At 43.4% G+C, this 16,170-nt stretch overlaps 1 protein-coding gene across 3 annotated transcripts in view; it reads right to left on the bottom strand.

The window, feature by feature from the left end:
* C2CD2 (C2 calcium dependent domain containing 2) overlaps positions 1 to 16,170 on the bottom strand; it is a 36,009-nt gene that overhangs the window by 12,239 nt on the left and 7,600 nt on the right. For 2 of the 3 annotated variants that reach the window (XM_064405808.1, XM_064405800.1), the window contains exons 3-10: positions 12,360 to 12,479; positions 11,931 to 12,032; positions 8,787 to 8,909; positions 8,409 to 8,529; positions 5,110 to 5,218; positions 3,029 to 3,090; positions 1,309 to 1,430; positions 366 to 537 (exon numbers count right to left, since the gene is read on the bottom strand). In XM_064405808.1, the coding sequence (XP_064261878.1) occupies positions 366 to 537; positions 1,309 to 1,430; positions 3,029 to 3,090; positions 5,110 to 5,218; positions 8,409 to 8,529; positions 8,787 to 8,909; positions 11,931 to 12,032; positions 12,360 to 12,479 (931 nt within the window). The remainder of the gene's footprint in view (positions 1 to 365; positions 538 to 1,308; positions 1,431 to 3,028; positions 3,091 to 5,109; positions 5,219 to 8,408; positions 8,530 to 8,786; positions 8,910 to 11,930; positions 12,033 to 12,359; positions 12,480 to 16,170) is intronic. The other variant, XM_064405804.1, reaches the window with a different exon arrangement.

Raw genomic sequence — 16,170 nt, 5'->3', positions numbered from 1 at the left:
TACTTTTGTAAGTAAGGTAACACCAAGCTTCACCAGAGGTGACAATGCAGATCAGGGTTAGAAGGCACAGGATGGTTTGTTATCTGCAAACCTCTGATATATTTGTCACGTGAAAAACCATCCACCAAAATCCAGCCCTTCTCCATTATCACACCATGGTGAAGATTTACAGAATGAAAAGAAAGATTAACTCTTGTAAGAAATAAGTTTTGGTGAAAATTAAAATTCTGATTCTGGAGAATACAAACAACAATCCCACTCCAACACATCAGAGAACTCCGGAATTGGTGCTTCCCTGACATCCCAGTCCCCAGCGCTTCTCCTGGTGCCCATGGAGGAGCACAGGGAGGTGTGGACAAGCTGACCTGTGCCCAGGGGGGAGGATCTCCCTTCCAGACGAGGTTTGGTCCTCACAGCAGTGACAGTGGTGACCACAGTCCCACAGGGCATCACAGTGCGGTCCTTCTCGATCTTGGTGGCCAGCACTGGAGAGGAGACCTGCCTTGCCTTCAGTTCACTGGGCTCTATAAAAGAGAACTAAGGAGACAAAAAAACACCACCTCAGCAGCACAGTCAGGCAACAAGGACTCTGCTTCCAGCTGGTACTCCTTTTAGGTTTTGCTGAGCAAAATTCAAGAGTTAATTCTTTCAGTAAGGCACTGTTGGGATCTGAAATGCAGGGAACTCTCAGAACTTTGGGCCTGGAAGCCAAAGCTTAGAATTAAACACAGGATTTGATCTGAGACCTTGGAAAAGGCTTCCAAACTGAGGTGCTAGAAGGGAGAATGTGTTTATAGTTTAAAGCAGAGACAAATTAAGTTAAGAAGAGGAAAGTTTAGAGTTTTAGAGTTTAAGATATAGAAAAAATAAAGTAGTTACAAAGGTAAACAAGGAGTTTAGAATGCAGCACTGTAGGTTTGTGTCTCATAACATGATTGGCTAAGAAAGCTTACACTGTAGCATGAGTCCATAAGATAAAATATTTAAGGGTTGGGTCAAAAACATAAATACCCTTGTTGGCAGTGTTTTATTGGTCAACAAATCCTTAAAAGGTCTTGTAATTAAAAATCTTGTGACCTTCTGAACCATGCAGTGAAGATGAGAGCCAAACTCACCCTTCCTGTCTATGCAGAAGATAAGAAAAATAAACCCCATTATCTAAAACAACTCAGAATAACCCAAAATTCCTTCCAGAATCCCCTAAGACACAAACACCCTGCAATCAGAACAGGCTGCTCTGACTCAGCCAGGATCCCAAGCAGCTCCTGAAGGAACAGATGCCCCCCAAAGCCCCAGGGCCAGCAGTACCTCTGCAGTGATGGAGCCCAGCCCGGGCCCTGGCTCCGAGCTGCTCAGGGCAAAGCTGTGCTGGCCACAGGGCTGCTTCCTGAACAGGTCCAGAGGGACAGTCACCTGCCCGGATAAAGGACCTGCAGGGACAAAAGCAGCAAGGTCAGCCCAGATCTAAGCTGCCAGGATGTGTAAGGGAGAGAATACGGGAAGGGAGGAGAAAAATTCAGGCAAAAAATCACAGTAACTGGTTCTACACCACGGGGCAGAGAAGTGGCATTTTACAGCTTTTCTGCCATTTTATGGCTATGCCTCAGCCTGGGCTAATACTGTGAAAGAGGAAAGAATGGAACCATGAAATATTACTTATTTACTGTTGTTTCTGGCCATTATTTTCCCCTTTATATGCAGAATGTCTAGGAAAAAAGGAAACAACAGTTAGGTCCTTGGACAATCTCCATAACCAGTTTCTGCATCTTTCATTTCAGAGGGCAGTCTGGAGTCCTGGTTAACTGATACATCAAAAAATAGTGTTTAATTTGAACTTTAGTAAAACTTCAGCAATTCTCTTGCTCCTCCCCTGACTTTATCAGCTCCACTAGACCACAACAAATTATTAGCCAAGGTACAACATGACTTCAGAGGTGAAATCCTATTTTTCTGTACAAAGCAGAATGTTTTAAAACAATAAATTCCTACACTTTACTGGCCTTTTGGGGTCAGGTTACCACAGAACATGTGCTGAGAATTTGTATTAAATAATTTTCTCGAACACAATTTGAACAGGTGTAATAAACTCTTGCTATACCTGTATTATACAAGTAGGGATCTACACTATATTCACATAGCTCAGCACTCTGCTCATTAATATGGTTCTACTTTGAGTCTTCTATTTGAATTTTTTGGAGAAGAACAGCTCAGCAGGTATGGAGGGGAAGAGGGGGAGGAAGAGAATTGTCAGTGCAATCCACTGGGATCTTTTTCTTCAGGAAACCAGGCTGAAAGTTAGGATGCAGAACATTCCTGGTGTTGTTTGAAAGACTAAAGATGCTTAGGTACAGTTAAGACAACATTTTGTCCAAGAAAAACATTTGCTGACTCCATATACATATTCTTTTAAAAATAAGAAAAAGCATCCATATCAGAATTTTTTAAAAGCTTTTGACTTTTCAATCCCTCAAATAATTGTGTATCATAAGTAAGGTATTGCACAACTTTGTATATATAGATTATTAAAAATAATTCTGAAACAACAGAATTGAGTTGTAAAAATGTTTGAGCCCCTCTGTTTTATATTTAATCCAACATAATCAGACTAGAAGTGTTTTACACCTGATTGTGATTTTCATACCTGAATTGTTAGGCACTCTCTGGGACTTGAAAAGGAAGGATTTACAATTAACCCCCATGATTCCCCTTCAGCCACAGAAAAAACTCAAAAGCTTAACCTGAAACCAAAAAGGTTCACAGTGGATCTGTTAGGTGTTCAAAAGATGGAAAAATACAGGAAAAATATCAGCACCTGGAAGAGTCAGTATGTTGACAATCTAGAAAGAAACTCAAATATTCTCTGTTAACCTTAACCAAGGCACCTGGTCAGTGTATTTTCCTTCCACCCATGATTTCTGACAGATCTCACAGTTTCTGTGGCCACCCAGAAATCAAAGGGGACTTCTGTCAACACTCAGCAAAGCTCACATGCTGATCATGCAAAATATCTCAGTCTTTAAATACTTACTATCCAACTTTCCATCTTCTACTATCTGCAGTTGCAATGCTTTTGATTTGGCACTTAGTTCACTGTGAAGGAAACAAAACCACGTTAGGTCTTTGCAGCCCAAGCAGATTTTCCTTCCCATGTAGGTTTTCCCCTTTCCCCAGCTTTTCTCAGCCCCTTCCAAGCCAAACACTGCACCTTGCAGGTGGGTAAGAGTGACCAAAGGGATCACAGTAAAAAAACATGGCCTGGGTGCCTTCCCCTCCTTTTGCACAGGTTCAATTTGTTGAATTTCAGAGGATTTTCTGAAATTTTCTGATTCCCCAGGAGCTGACAAACACTGCCCTCCAAGCTGAAGATGGTTCCTAGCCTGACTGCTATACCACAACACCAAAAAGCTTTGTTTCTCCTGGCAGGATCAAATTTGTAAGTCGGGACACTGGAACAGGCTCAATCAACATCCCTGTCTAAAACAGGACACATGCAAGAAAACAAAAGCAGTTACAGCTTTAAATGAGAAGAGTCAGTATCACTTTTCCAAAACAAGACTCAAGGATGCTGCAAGCCAACAAGAGGAGTTTCTGTGTGACAAAACCCAGGTGAACTATTCTCAGAATAACACATGTGGTACTTCTTAAGATGGACTAGACAACAGATACAAAACCTTTCCTCTGACTGGAGCAAACTGGGTGCCTGCTGAGGAACCTTGCAGTAAAATTTCATTTTGCACCCTTCTCAGCAGGCACATTGTGCCAAAAACCCTCAGGGCACACAAACATGTTATTTCATTTTGCCATGTCCCTGTTTCAGGATGGTTTCATCCTGGCTGCAGACACTCCACCTCCATGAGATGCTGTGGCACATTATCTATGCTGCAGATTTTAAGTTTTTCCCTGCCACTCCCACCCTTCCTGCACCCCAAAACTTGGAAAGCAGCACCTTGGTGGCACTACTGCTGCTCTGCCATGAAACTAAAGCAGAGTCTGGCATGGTGGTCAGAGTAGAGGATATTTTTGGCTCTGAAGAAAGAAAAGGGCAGAGGTTTGTGTGTGGGAACTTGAAAGAAGTTTAGAAAACCCTGCCAAAATCTTAATCATTTATCTGTAAAAGCCCCCAGGCCTACCTCATGCACTTCTGAAAAGCAGTGTGGAAACCCCAGCATTATTTCTAGTGTCAAGGCCAAATTCCAGTCAAGTTAATCACATCCTGCCTGCCCACTCTCAGCTATTTCAGTTGGAAAAGGGTATTACTCTTACAAACTTCCTGTCCCAAACTGCTGGGAACTTGTCTGCTCTGCAGCCCTGAGCAGGGGTGCTGTTCCACCAACAGATGGCTGAAGTGAATCACAGACCCACTGGCTGAAGCACTTTGTGATACTTCAGAAAACAAAGTTCATCACTGAGTCCCTCCTTTCCTAAACTCATGCACCTCAGAAGCCATTCTTGCTCTGCTGTTAGAAAGTGAAAATAAAAATAGTTTTAGAACTGCTCACTTCTGACCTTATTTATTACAGTTGTGTGAATCACAGAATATGTGTAGGCTGCCTGAAAGTCCCTTTTTTTTTTTGTTCTACAGGAGAAAGAAAATCCAGTTAAGTTTTACACTCCCTTTTTAATCATGGCCACCATTCTTTTAGATGCTCAACTGTTTGTGCACATTTGCTTTTTTCACTCAGCGGAGAGAATGGAGAGACATTAGATTCCTTAAAATGCAGTTCTTACAGTAAAGTAACTTCAAAACCTTGCTAACAAAACCTAGCAAAACCTTGCTAGCTTTCAGGCAGCTAAACCTTTGCTACCTAAAAGAAGTGCTAACACTTCTTTTCTGGCACTGTAGGAAAGCATGAGGTGATTTATTATGCCTGTGACTGCTGTCATCCACTAGAATCATGTCTCTACCATGGACACCTAGAGACCTGTATCTCATATTTATGCAGAGGGTAATTAGATCTCCTGAAGTCCCCACCAGCTCCAGATTTCTCTGAGGCCACACAGAGAAAGTCCAAGATGGATCTGTTTCAAAATGCCACTCGTCTCTCACACAGTTCAAGGAAAAAAAAAGTGCTTTAGTGTAAAAGTATTCTCAGTAGGTAAGTTACTTACAAGATAAACTCTTCCTTCCAAAAGGGATGTGCAGCATTTTTGGCTACAGAGCTGGAAAACTTCTGCATAGGGTCATTCAACTGAACTATACACACAAGGTCTGTGCTGCCTGTAAGGACAAGAAAAATCAGCAGCCAGTTATTAATGCTCTGTCACCAAGAGGCCACTTAATGCAGAAAAAACCTTTCCTTGCACACTGCAGTTTTGAACAGACTTTTGCAGACACTTTCTCACCCTCCCACAGAATAAATGCCTTCCCTCGGTTTGTACACCGAGGACATTCATGGCAAAGGTCACTATTGCATCACTGCTGTCTTATGAACTACCCCACACACTGTGAAACGTGACAGCCCGATTTAAATCCTGCCATGAAGCAACAAAATGCAGGCAAAAAACGATCCAGAAAGATGGGGAGACAAAGAGTGAGCAGGTGATGTTGTGGGTGAGAGGCGGGGAGGGAGTAAAGTTGTTCACAAGCTGCTTAAAAAAACCCTGAAGTTTTCTAAGTTCCTCCTGGCCACAGTCACAGTGGTTTATCTGGACGTGAAAATAAGCTTTTTCTGCTGGCAAGTGACTGATGACAGCAGTGCTAATTCACAGTGGTTTGTGCACTGTGGTTTTTAACAAGTTTTAAAGCACTGCTGCAGACTTATCTCTGCCTTGATCTCGGAATTTGATAGTGTTGCAAATTGCCATATTAAGAGTAGTTCCACTGCTGCTCCGAGGGGAAATAGTTTGCCTGATGTTTTCCTCTTAAAACAGTTTCTTTAATACGGCTTTCACAGCATCAGAAATAATTTAAGCCCAGACTTCCAACACATCAAGGAAAGCAACAAAAAGCTCAGTACCGACTGTGTGCAAAGCAAACAAAAGATGCTGCCCCCAGTTCCCCAGAAGAATCTGGGTTTGTATTTGCTGTGAGCAGCTCTCAGTTGCTCTCCGGGGATGCTCTGGGGCCGTGGATCAGCCCTACCTCAGGCACAGAGGCAGCCTGGGCTTGGCAAGGTGATTAGAGGAGACAAAGCACCGTGTACACACAGCTTATTTGGGATCCAAGCTGACCCCGGAGTAAGCAGCTGAGCTGCTTTCTCAGGGGCTCAGCCTTTCTCATGGAGCTGGGCTGGCTTCTGCTCCCCCAGAAAGTGTCTCTGAGCCTGGTCCTGCTGCCACATCCCCAGCCAGGGCAGGGACCCTGCACAGCCCTGCCTGGAACCACACCTGAGCCACAAACCCTCTACCCAACAGGGTATTGCAGCTTTTCTGCCCCGCTGTGAACAATTAACTGCTTTTTCCTCACCAGCAGAAATCACTTTTGCCCTAAGTGATTCCCTGCAGGGCACGCAGCACAAAATCCAGGGTGACCTTTGTTTACATACACAAACTAAGGAGATAAAAACAGGGACCAGAGTTCTGCTACTGGGTACTCACCAGGTGAACTAAGATATCTACAGGAGAGCCAGAGCTCCTGTGAACCCTGTCAGCATCCATCAGTCCTGCATGGTTTCATCAGCATGGACAAGCTGCCCCTCCCCAGCTCCTGTGCCTGAAATACTGCACAGCCCATGGAGCCTGGGTTCCCACAGGATAATTAATCATTACTAGGGAAGGAAATATTAGTTAAAAGGCAGCAAGATATGTCCAGAAGGCAGCACCTTTCCAGCTGTGCAGGATTCTCACTAGATTTCAAGTGCACCAGTTAAAGGCCATTATGAAGCTTTATTTCTCATCCTCAGCTCCAAATATTTACATTCCAGGAGCTGCTGGGGAACCAGCAAAATTCCCTCCATCTCCTGTTAGAATGGCAAATGGGGATTTTGCCTCTCAGCAGCTGTGTTCCCAGAGCAGAGCACATGAATTGTCTCTTTTTCCTATTAATTTTTGGGAAGGTGCAGTGATTTTCCTAAGGTGAATCTTCTGTTCTATGCACTGTATGCACACAAAGGTACCTCATCTCATCTCATGACTTTTAAAGCGAGGCAAAATGACCCAATCTTTTGGAAAGTTTAGTCTGCACCACAAAATTGTAGAGTAATAATAAATCATAGAATGGTTTGGGTTGGAAGGGATCTTAAAGATCCTTTCATTCCAAACACCCTGCTGTGGGCTGGGACACTTTCCACTCTACTGGGTTGCAGTTGCCAGCATATTTTATTGATAAAGGACATTTCACAGCCAAGAGTTCCAGAATTGCTTTAAAAATAATTTGTTCTTTAAAAAAAAAAAAAAAAAAAAAAAAAAAAAAAAGCTCTGCAGAGATTTTGGATGAGTGAAGCAGCATTACACAAGACTCTAGGGCAGAAATCTATTACCTCTAACTGAAAAAAAGGAGAACAGCAAGCAGGATATATTTATCTAAAACTACTGCCTTGCCTAATTCAGCAGCCGCAAGCTTCCATTAAAAATCCTGTTATGGAATTGTTTAGTGGCTACAAACAACAGAGCCTCCAATCTGTATTTCTTGCTGAGAGAATCTGAGCTGTGCCTCAGTCTGCACTTGGAGAAGTCTGAGCCTTGCAGGACAGGCCTGGTGCTGCTCTCCAAAGCCAACACTAACTCCACTAGGCAGTGACCTCTTTCTTGGCTTCATTCTCCACTTGAAAGAGGCACCTTCTTTCTTTACCTGCAGAGGTACTTCATCAGGGGAAAATGTCCCTGATAACAAAAAAAATACCTTTCAGGAGTTTCTAATAGAGGAGGAGAGTTTGAGATATATCTGCAAATCACTCTGAAGTAAAGAAAAATAAGGTAACATTGAATCCAGCCAATGTCATTGCCAGCAGCTAATGGAGAGCTGGATTTGAGCCCCTCATCTTGGGTACAGCCAAAGTGAGAACTTTTAGAAATTAAAACTAAAAGCCAGAAAATAATCAGCCAGCTTTATACATGTGGTCATTTCAATCTGTTTTCAGCAATGATGGATTTCTGTACAAGAAGAACAAGATGTTTAAATACTCAAATAAACCAAAACACACATTAAGTCAGCACTGGCACAGGTTGTCCAGAGAAGCTGTGGCTGCCCCATCCCTGGGAATGCCCAAGGCCAGGCTGGATGGGGCTTGGAGCAAGCTGGGATAGTGGAAGTTGTCCCTGCCCATGGCAGGGGGTGAAATGAAATGAGCTTTAAGGTCCCTTCCAACCCAAACCATTCTGTGATTCTATGAAGTCTTTTTCAGAATACAGCAATTTCTTTTGAGAGCAGGCTGTAACCCACAACTTCCACATTACCTCAGCTGAAAGGGAAGCAAGAAAAGCCAGGGCAGGGCTGCCTGAAGTGCAGCAGCAGCCCTGGGGTGTGGTACCTGCAGCACGGAGATCGCTCGGCTCCACCGCGATGTTCCTCACCAGCAGCTTCAGGTCGTGAGCCCTCGGAGGCTTGGGAGGACTCGTGCCCTGGGGGAGAAGGCTCGTGTTCTGTACATTCTGCAAAAGGCAACCAGGACAAGGGGCACTGTGCAGATGCCAGCACCAAAGCCTGGTGCCATGCTGGCACAGGGAAGCACAGGTGAGCTGGGATGGAACAGCAACAAAGCCTCCACTGCCACGGGCTGTGCTGTTCTAAACACGTGTCCCAGCTCTTGTCACTGAACACTGTGAAATTTACTCAGTTGTCAGTCATGAATATGTAATAAAAGCATGAAGGACACTTCCCAAAAGATTTTGGAAGGAATGAGCCTTACCTGAACCTCCTTTGTATCTGCAGGCCTCACACTCAGCTCTACAGATGGAGAAGCGGAGCTGAAGAGGTTCTTCAAGACATCTGTGAGTGTTTCAGATATTGCACATGTCCCTGCTGTCTGTCCCTATGAGGAGACAAACAACCAGGCTTCTCAAAACTCAGAAGAAGTTGAGGTAAAAATTAATTTGGTATATAGCTAAACCACCAAAGCCATCTAACATCAGCTCTGTCAGAGAGACACAAGTTCTGTTGCCAACAACAGATCATGCAAAGAATTACTTAAATTTCTCCATAATGCATTAAAGGAAAGCCAGAATTAAACACTGAAAAACTCATGCTGTTCTGAGAGTTGGGAAGACACAGCTGTTAGCCACAAAACCGAAAGTTTCTTTAACAGTTTTTATCTTATGATGGTGTTTTAAAGATTCTGCACTGCTCTGCACTCCCCTGAGAGAGCAGATCAGGTCATCAGATAAGCAGATCTGCAGCATTCCACTGATTTAATGGGAGTTATGCCAGCTTGCAGCAGCTGAGAAGAAACTAATCCTGTGCTGCGCTGAAAAAAATATTATAGCATCTCCTGAAGGTCTTCAACCTTGCTGAAAAGTGCAGTATATGGACAGAGCCGTGGTGCTGTGGGGCACTGAGTTGTAGTTTGCCCATAAAAAAATCTCCTGGTCATCTGTGCTCAGCACCACAACCTCTGAGGGGTCAGAACACAGCACAGATTTTGTGTACTCACATGGAGCTTCACATGATTAATTCTAAGTTGTATGAAGAGACTGAACTGCCCCTGTCCTCCCTGTGCTCCTGGAGAATGCCTGCTTTTCACAGCAGGCTCCTCAGGAATTTCTGTCTGCTCAGGTACCCACAGGGCACAGATTTTAAAATCCAGCTGTCCCAGAAAGGACAGTCTGAAACCCAACAGCTCTGAAATCTCACTGAGGTTTCTTTTCTAAAGGAAAGACTGAAGTAGGAGACAAAGATCTGACCTAAAAACAGAGGACCCATCCATCTTTTTTTTATCTGATACCACACTGAGAGACTTCACTGAAGTGCAGTTTGCATGACATGTCCTAGAGACTGGCAGCAACAGCCTTTCCCAGCTACCCAGGTGCTAGAGAAACATTCAGGGTGTTTCACAAAAAATCCCAGGAATGCTGTGAACAGAAATGCTGTTGTACTGCCTTCTCACCTAACTGGCCTTTGATGACATGTTCTAAACATACAACAGCATTGGCCAGTCCCACAAAAATCTGCTGCATTTACACCCTGTGCCCTCAAATAACCACCAAGGAAACAGGTAATACTCATTCACTTTAATAAAGATCATCGTAAATTAGGCTTTTTAAAGCCTCAGTAACAGCAATTTCATTACTTAAGTCACTTAAATAAGCAGATAAATTATGGTTAGTCTTCATTGTTTTGGAGGTAATTTCCCTCCCCTGCTCTTACCTAAATTGTAAAATCCCAGTTGCCTGCGTGCTTTGCCATCAGCCTAATGTGACATCTGTTATTTAACAGTAACAACAGCAACCTCAGCCACTGGACTCCTGTTCATAGGTATTTGCTTTGTTTCCATAGTTATTTGGAAAGGAGATTGATTAAAGGGTCTCCTGTCAGCTCTGGCTCATTCTTAGCCATCCTTTTTTTGGAAAGTAACTCTCCACACAACTCTCTCAACAAGACAAGCCATAATGGCAAAACTGCCACCCCAAAATGATAAAGACAACAGGTTTCACTTTGGGTTTGACTTGGGCTAGGGGTGTACACCACAGCCAGCCTGGGGCACATCAGCACATGATGTAAATTGTGTAAATCCAAACCCTACCAGTCAGCCAGGTTGCCCAACACAACTCAGGTTTACCCAGCCATTACCAAGAGAAAATGGGTTATTACACCCAGCTTGTGTGATGTCAAAACCACTGTGCAGATAATCACAAGTAATTAGAGGTATTTATTTGTACACACAGTACTGCTTCTGAAAGAGGAAGAAAACAAGACACAAAAGCTGACATTGAAGTTTAGGAGCTGGAGCTTCACAGGTGTAGCTTGCTCACAGGTTTTAGCCCTTTGTTTATTGCCTCTCCTCTCCCATAAGTGCTAATACAAACTTCAAAAGTGAAAATAAAGCCCTCCAATGAATGAAGAACTTAACAGGCTCATTGTAAACATGCAGGCAAAGCAGAACAGGTGCAACTCTGCAAAGCTGGACTTGGGCACCCAGCAAAAAGCTGACTGTGAAGTCCAGTGACTGCACCAGAGTCATCTGTGTTTGTCAGGAAGCATTTAATAGTTAATGACTGCTCAAATGTGCCACCCCAGCATATGAAGGTCATTTACATGCTACGTGTGCATGGTAAAACCCACATTAAAACACACTTCAAAAGGCTCATCTGTCTTTAGTTATGAGTTTCACATTTTTATGGACAAAAGCTGTGGTAATAATTATTATGATTGTAGCTCTCTCAGTACAGGTCTTTAGAAGCAGATCTGCAAGAAAATTATTTTTTAACAAGGCCTTCAGTCAAAAAACCTACTTCACAAAACACAAACAAGTCTTCCCCCACAGCTGTAGGAAACAGTTAAATCACCACATTTGTGCCAAAAATAAAAAACTGTGAAGGGTCAAAGGCAGAAGAGAATCCAAGTCAAGATAAAACTCTTGCAGGGGATGGCCCAATGAATCAGTGCTCATACACAAAGATCAGGTGCAACTCCAAAAGCATCAAAATATTTTTAGATCATCCACCATTTCCTTAAATAACTGTATTTTTCACAGCTGCTTCTGATGCATTATTGCCAGACTTCAAAACTGATTTAAATTAGGGAAGGAGGAACGTTTTAATTGCTTTGATGGAAATACCACTACAACTGGGGATTTTTTATTATTTTAGAAGTGTTCTGAGAGAAGATATTTAGGAACAGACATTTTTCACACCTTGAAATCGGATGAAAGATGTTTGCAAAGTCATTTGTCTGTCAAATACAGACTTGTTTCAGTGATCTTGAGAGGTGTTGCTGGATTTCAGAGGTGCAGGAATTTGACAGATGATCCATAGGAGATGCTTTACACCACATTTTGGACCAAGGGGATGGAGACTCATCCATTACTCTACCATTACAACAACTAAAACTGACTGACCTCCTGCACTGCTGGCTGGATTTCAAAGTTGATTTCATCGGTGTTAATGAGGAACCACTCAACTTTGACATCTTCTCCTTTGTCTTTCACATAGAGCTGAAGCTGTGGACAGGAAAAGAGTTATTGCAGAGTTGTTGTGGTGTGCTGTAAGGAAATTGTAGGTCAATCTCCACGCTAAGGCTCAGCACAGGAAGAATGACACCAGTTTCTGAGTAGGTAACTTTAAAGTGACACTCTAAGGAGGCAGAAGTTGTTTGAGCTTTGAGAGTTCATGCCAGTCAAAAAAGAGAATTCTAGATATCCAAGTAGTCCACCCAACATGTTATTTAACGCCAGTCTCCTGAAGAGGCAGCTTAATTTCTGTATTTACCACTTGCCCCAGAGGGGAAACAAAAGGAAGGGAAGAGAGAACAACACTTAAGGCTTTACCTGCAGGTGGACTGGGGACAGCTTCACAAAATACGACTGAGCTTCAGCAGCCGCGGGAGGAGGGGATGAAACAGCAACGAGGAATTTCACAGAATCCCCCACAACATTGCAAGAAACCACCTGGAGAAAGGGAAAGGATGAGAGGAAATGAAGGGAAAAACAACTCAGTCTTCAGAAGGTCTGGTGAAGGCAAGAAAGAAAATAAGAAAGGAATTTAAGCTAGCATAATTGTCCTAAGTTGTACACATGGGAAATTTCTAAACAATTTCATTCATGTTCCCACTTCCTTCTGCAAATTGTTCTAAAAGCACATAGTTCAAGTGTTCAAATCTGCACATGAAATCTAATACCTGCAAATTATGGTATTTCCCAAAATTTCTTTTGTATTGTTACCTAATTCAGAAGTAACTCCTTGCCTGACAAGGACTCCTTTCCATTTCACAGATCTAGTATTAAAAGCTCCAAGAGGGCAAAGATGTTTGTTCTTCTCCTCTTCTGCTCTGAGCAGCAGCTGATTTACCACACAATCTTTAGTTTGGTGAAACTAAAGAAAATGTAAAATTTGGAATAAACCTGCTGCTACAGCAGAAGATCCTTCTGAGTAATTCCAGCTCTCAGTGGGTAAGGAGGAGCAGGAGCCTTTAAGAATTTATTCAAACCTTTGACCAAAATAAGAAAGCCTGAAACGTGGTGACAAAGCTAAATGTCTGGGAAAAGTCTGAGTGCCACTTGACTGCAGTACACTTTAGGAGCAGTAATTTAACTTGTTATCACACTGAGTTTGTAAACAGTGGACAGCTTTTGCTCCCTCCCCTCTGCAAAATGAGCTGCTGGAGCTGCCATGCAAAATTCCTGGAGTGTGCAGAAATTCCTGGCAGCACGGGAAAGCCCATGGGGTGGAAGTCAGAAATTATTCATCACACCACAGAGGCATGTTTGTTTTGCAAACAGATGTGCTGGTGGAGGAGAGCTGCTTGTCACTGTCCCCACTGACTCAGGCAGAGGGAACCAGGTCAATGCAATGCACAGACAAATAATTCCCTGCAAGGTTTGTCTGACAAAAACTCTGCATGCTGCTATTAAATTGTGTTTGTGCACTTACTGCTCCACTTATGGGCACTGGAATTGAAGCTGAAAGCTTTGAGAGGAATCATGTAACTCCTGGAAGATCCTTATCAGTCTCTCCTTAAATACATTTCATCTCCCTGGGCTCTCTGGGGGACATTTTAAGGATGGCCAGGGCTTTATCAAGGGCCTGAGTACATCCATTAAGGTAGAGACTTAATTACAAAGGAGCAGGGGGTGGGGAGGTGGATATGACAAATAAAAATCCCAACCACACCCACAAGCAGTAAGATTTGCCTTTTCAGGTTCTATCTTTGCAAATTATAGTTTAGAAGTGGACAAATGAGTCTTCCTCACCTCTCCCCTTTCCCAAAGTGCAGATTCCTTCAGAAGTAACTTGTGACCTTAATCCCACACAAACAACACCAACACCCAGTATTACGGTAAAATAGAAAGGATTGTTAATAGCTAACAAGAACAAAGAGCCCAGCTGCTTGTTTTACTTGTAGCTGAGATGAAACACAGAATCTCTCCTTTCACTCAGATTGACACAGTCTTTAAAGACTTTGAAAAGGAAAAGGTTCTTCCCTCTTTTTGAGGAAAGAGGAGGAAAAAGGACAGGTCTGATGCAAAAACTGCTGCCACTTCCATATCCTAAATGCACTGTTTTATCATCCATACATGTTTTTTCCACACATCCATAAGTTCAATGCATTCAGAACAAGTTGGACTTGCTGTACATGCAATGCAGAGCCATTCATCTGGAATTTCTGGATGTCCAAGAGCCACGGTTGCCAGGTACATGGTTGATTAATGTTTTGAACAGAAATAAAAGTGTGGCCAGAGAGTTGGCAACTGAGTGTGCCACTTATTTCTTAATCATGTTTAATTCCAAGTAAAGGATGGAAACACACACTGCAGGCTGCAGAACTTTCATTTTTCTTTCTGCATTTTGTCAAGAGATGCTAAATCAGTTTTTTATGTGTATTTTTACCATTCATTTCAAAGCCAGACCAGTGAAGTTTGGACTTTTAGTCCAAACTTGATTAATTTATTTTCTGCCAATGACATCTACTAAGCCCTACTCCCCTTCTGCCCTCACTTTTACTAAAAAAATTGTGGTACTCACATACAGCCACCTGCCAATTTTTAATCCAATCATCAAAAGGAGTGGTTCCATGTTTATAAATGGAAAATAACATGTATTTAAGTCAGGTGAACCCCTTTGTTCTGGGAGCAGGATGGATGATGCAGTCAGAATACAGAGAGAAGCAGAGTTCTGGGCTAGAATTTGAAGAGAAAGCAGCTTTGTTTTCATCTCCGATGCTGCCACAAGTGGTGAAAAGGTGATTAAAGAGACTGCAACTGCTGCTTCCCTTGCTGAGTGACATTCCTTTAGAAGTGTAGCAGGTGATTTTGATAGACCCAAGCAGCAATATGTAGGCCACTTCCCCCATGGCAGGCACACAAAGAAAAACACTGAAGCTTCCCGTGCTCCGCTCCTTCTCCCCCTGCCTTGTTCCAACCTGCTTCTTCAAATTCATTTTCTCTGCACAGACGAAGGGAGGACCAGGCAAAGCAGCCCTTTCTGGTTAGCAGGGGGAGAAAGAGGAAGGATGGGTGTGCACAAGAGAACAGAGGAACCTGGACTGATAGGGAAAGAGTTCTCCCTCATTTTCATTTATATTCCTCATTCTCTCTCCCACTCCCCTTACCAGAGACATCCCCAGTTATCAACCCTTTGTGTTTTAGAGTCTAGAAAACCTGTCACTTTTATAACAAACTGTTCTTTAAAAATCAAGCCCTGCACAGCAGCTGGGACCAGCTGATTCTGAGCTCCCAGAGGGGTCACCCCCAGCTCCTCTTGTGATCCTACTTCTGGGCAAGACACATCTCCTAAATCAGCAGAAATAGGGTGAGGTGAAATAGCAGCACAAAGAAACCAATATCAAGGTATTTTTTTCCTCCAGCACCTCCCTTGGCACGAACACCCTTCTCTCCATGTGCTCTGGGGATCTCCCATGGAAGGAGTTGCCAGCCCTTCCTCAGGTACCTTTGTGTCCCTGCTCCTCCCCAGTCCTCTGCCATCCCTCCCCACACACAGCTGGTATTTAATCACCCACTGCCAGGGCTATTCCTGCTCTTTCCAGCCTCTCCTCTTCATCCCTGACCTGACATCCTCATCATGGGATGAGCTGCTGTGGCCAAAACTCCCAGACCTGGCTGGGCTCAGTTGCCCACATGCAAAATGCTGGCACCCAGCTCCACTGAGCTGCAGATGCTGTGACACAACCTGCACACATATCTGAAACTCTGAGTACAATTATCCTAAAAGCAATTCTCTTCCAGATAAGCAACCACAGGAACGCAGGAGACTGAAAAAGCACTCTAGTTCAAGCAAGACTATTTCTCTGAGAAAGTCAAGTATCCAAACTTGTGTACTCACAGCCATTAAAACCCTTCCCCCACTTTGCCCTCCCCCTCTATATCCAGACTTTTTCCCTTTGCAGTTCCTCTGGACAGGTTTTAAAATCTCAGTTTCCCTTCCTGAAGCAGCAGCAGAAGCTGCTTCATCTCAAAAAGCACCATGCTCCTGGTCCTCACACACGGTGCCCTCTTGCCTTGAGGTTTCAGTTTTGGCACTGGCACCCCATTAATTTGGGCATTACACGTTCCCTTTTCTCTACTCTTCCCTCCCCAAGTGCAGCAGCAGGTTCCCTCCCTGGCTGTGACTTCAGGGGAAGTT

Source organism: Passer domesticus, chromosome 2, assembly GCF_036417665.1.
Source record: "Passer domesticus isolate bPasDom1 chromosome 2, bPasDom1.hap1, whole genome shotgun sequence".
In the NCBI taxonomy this organism is placed as follows: Eukaryota; Metazoa; Chordata; class Aves; order Passeriformes; family Passeridae; genus Passer; species Passer domesticus.
This window is presented reverse-complemented; position numbering and strand designations above follow the sequence as displayed.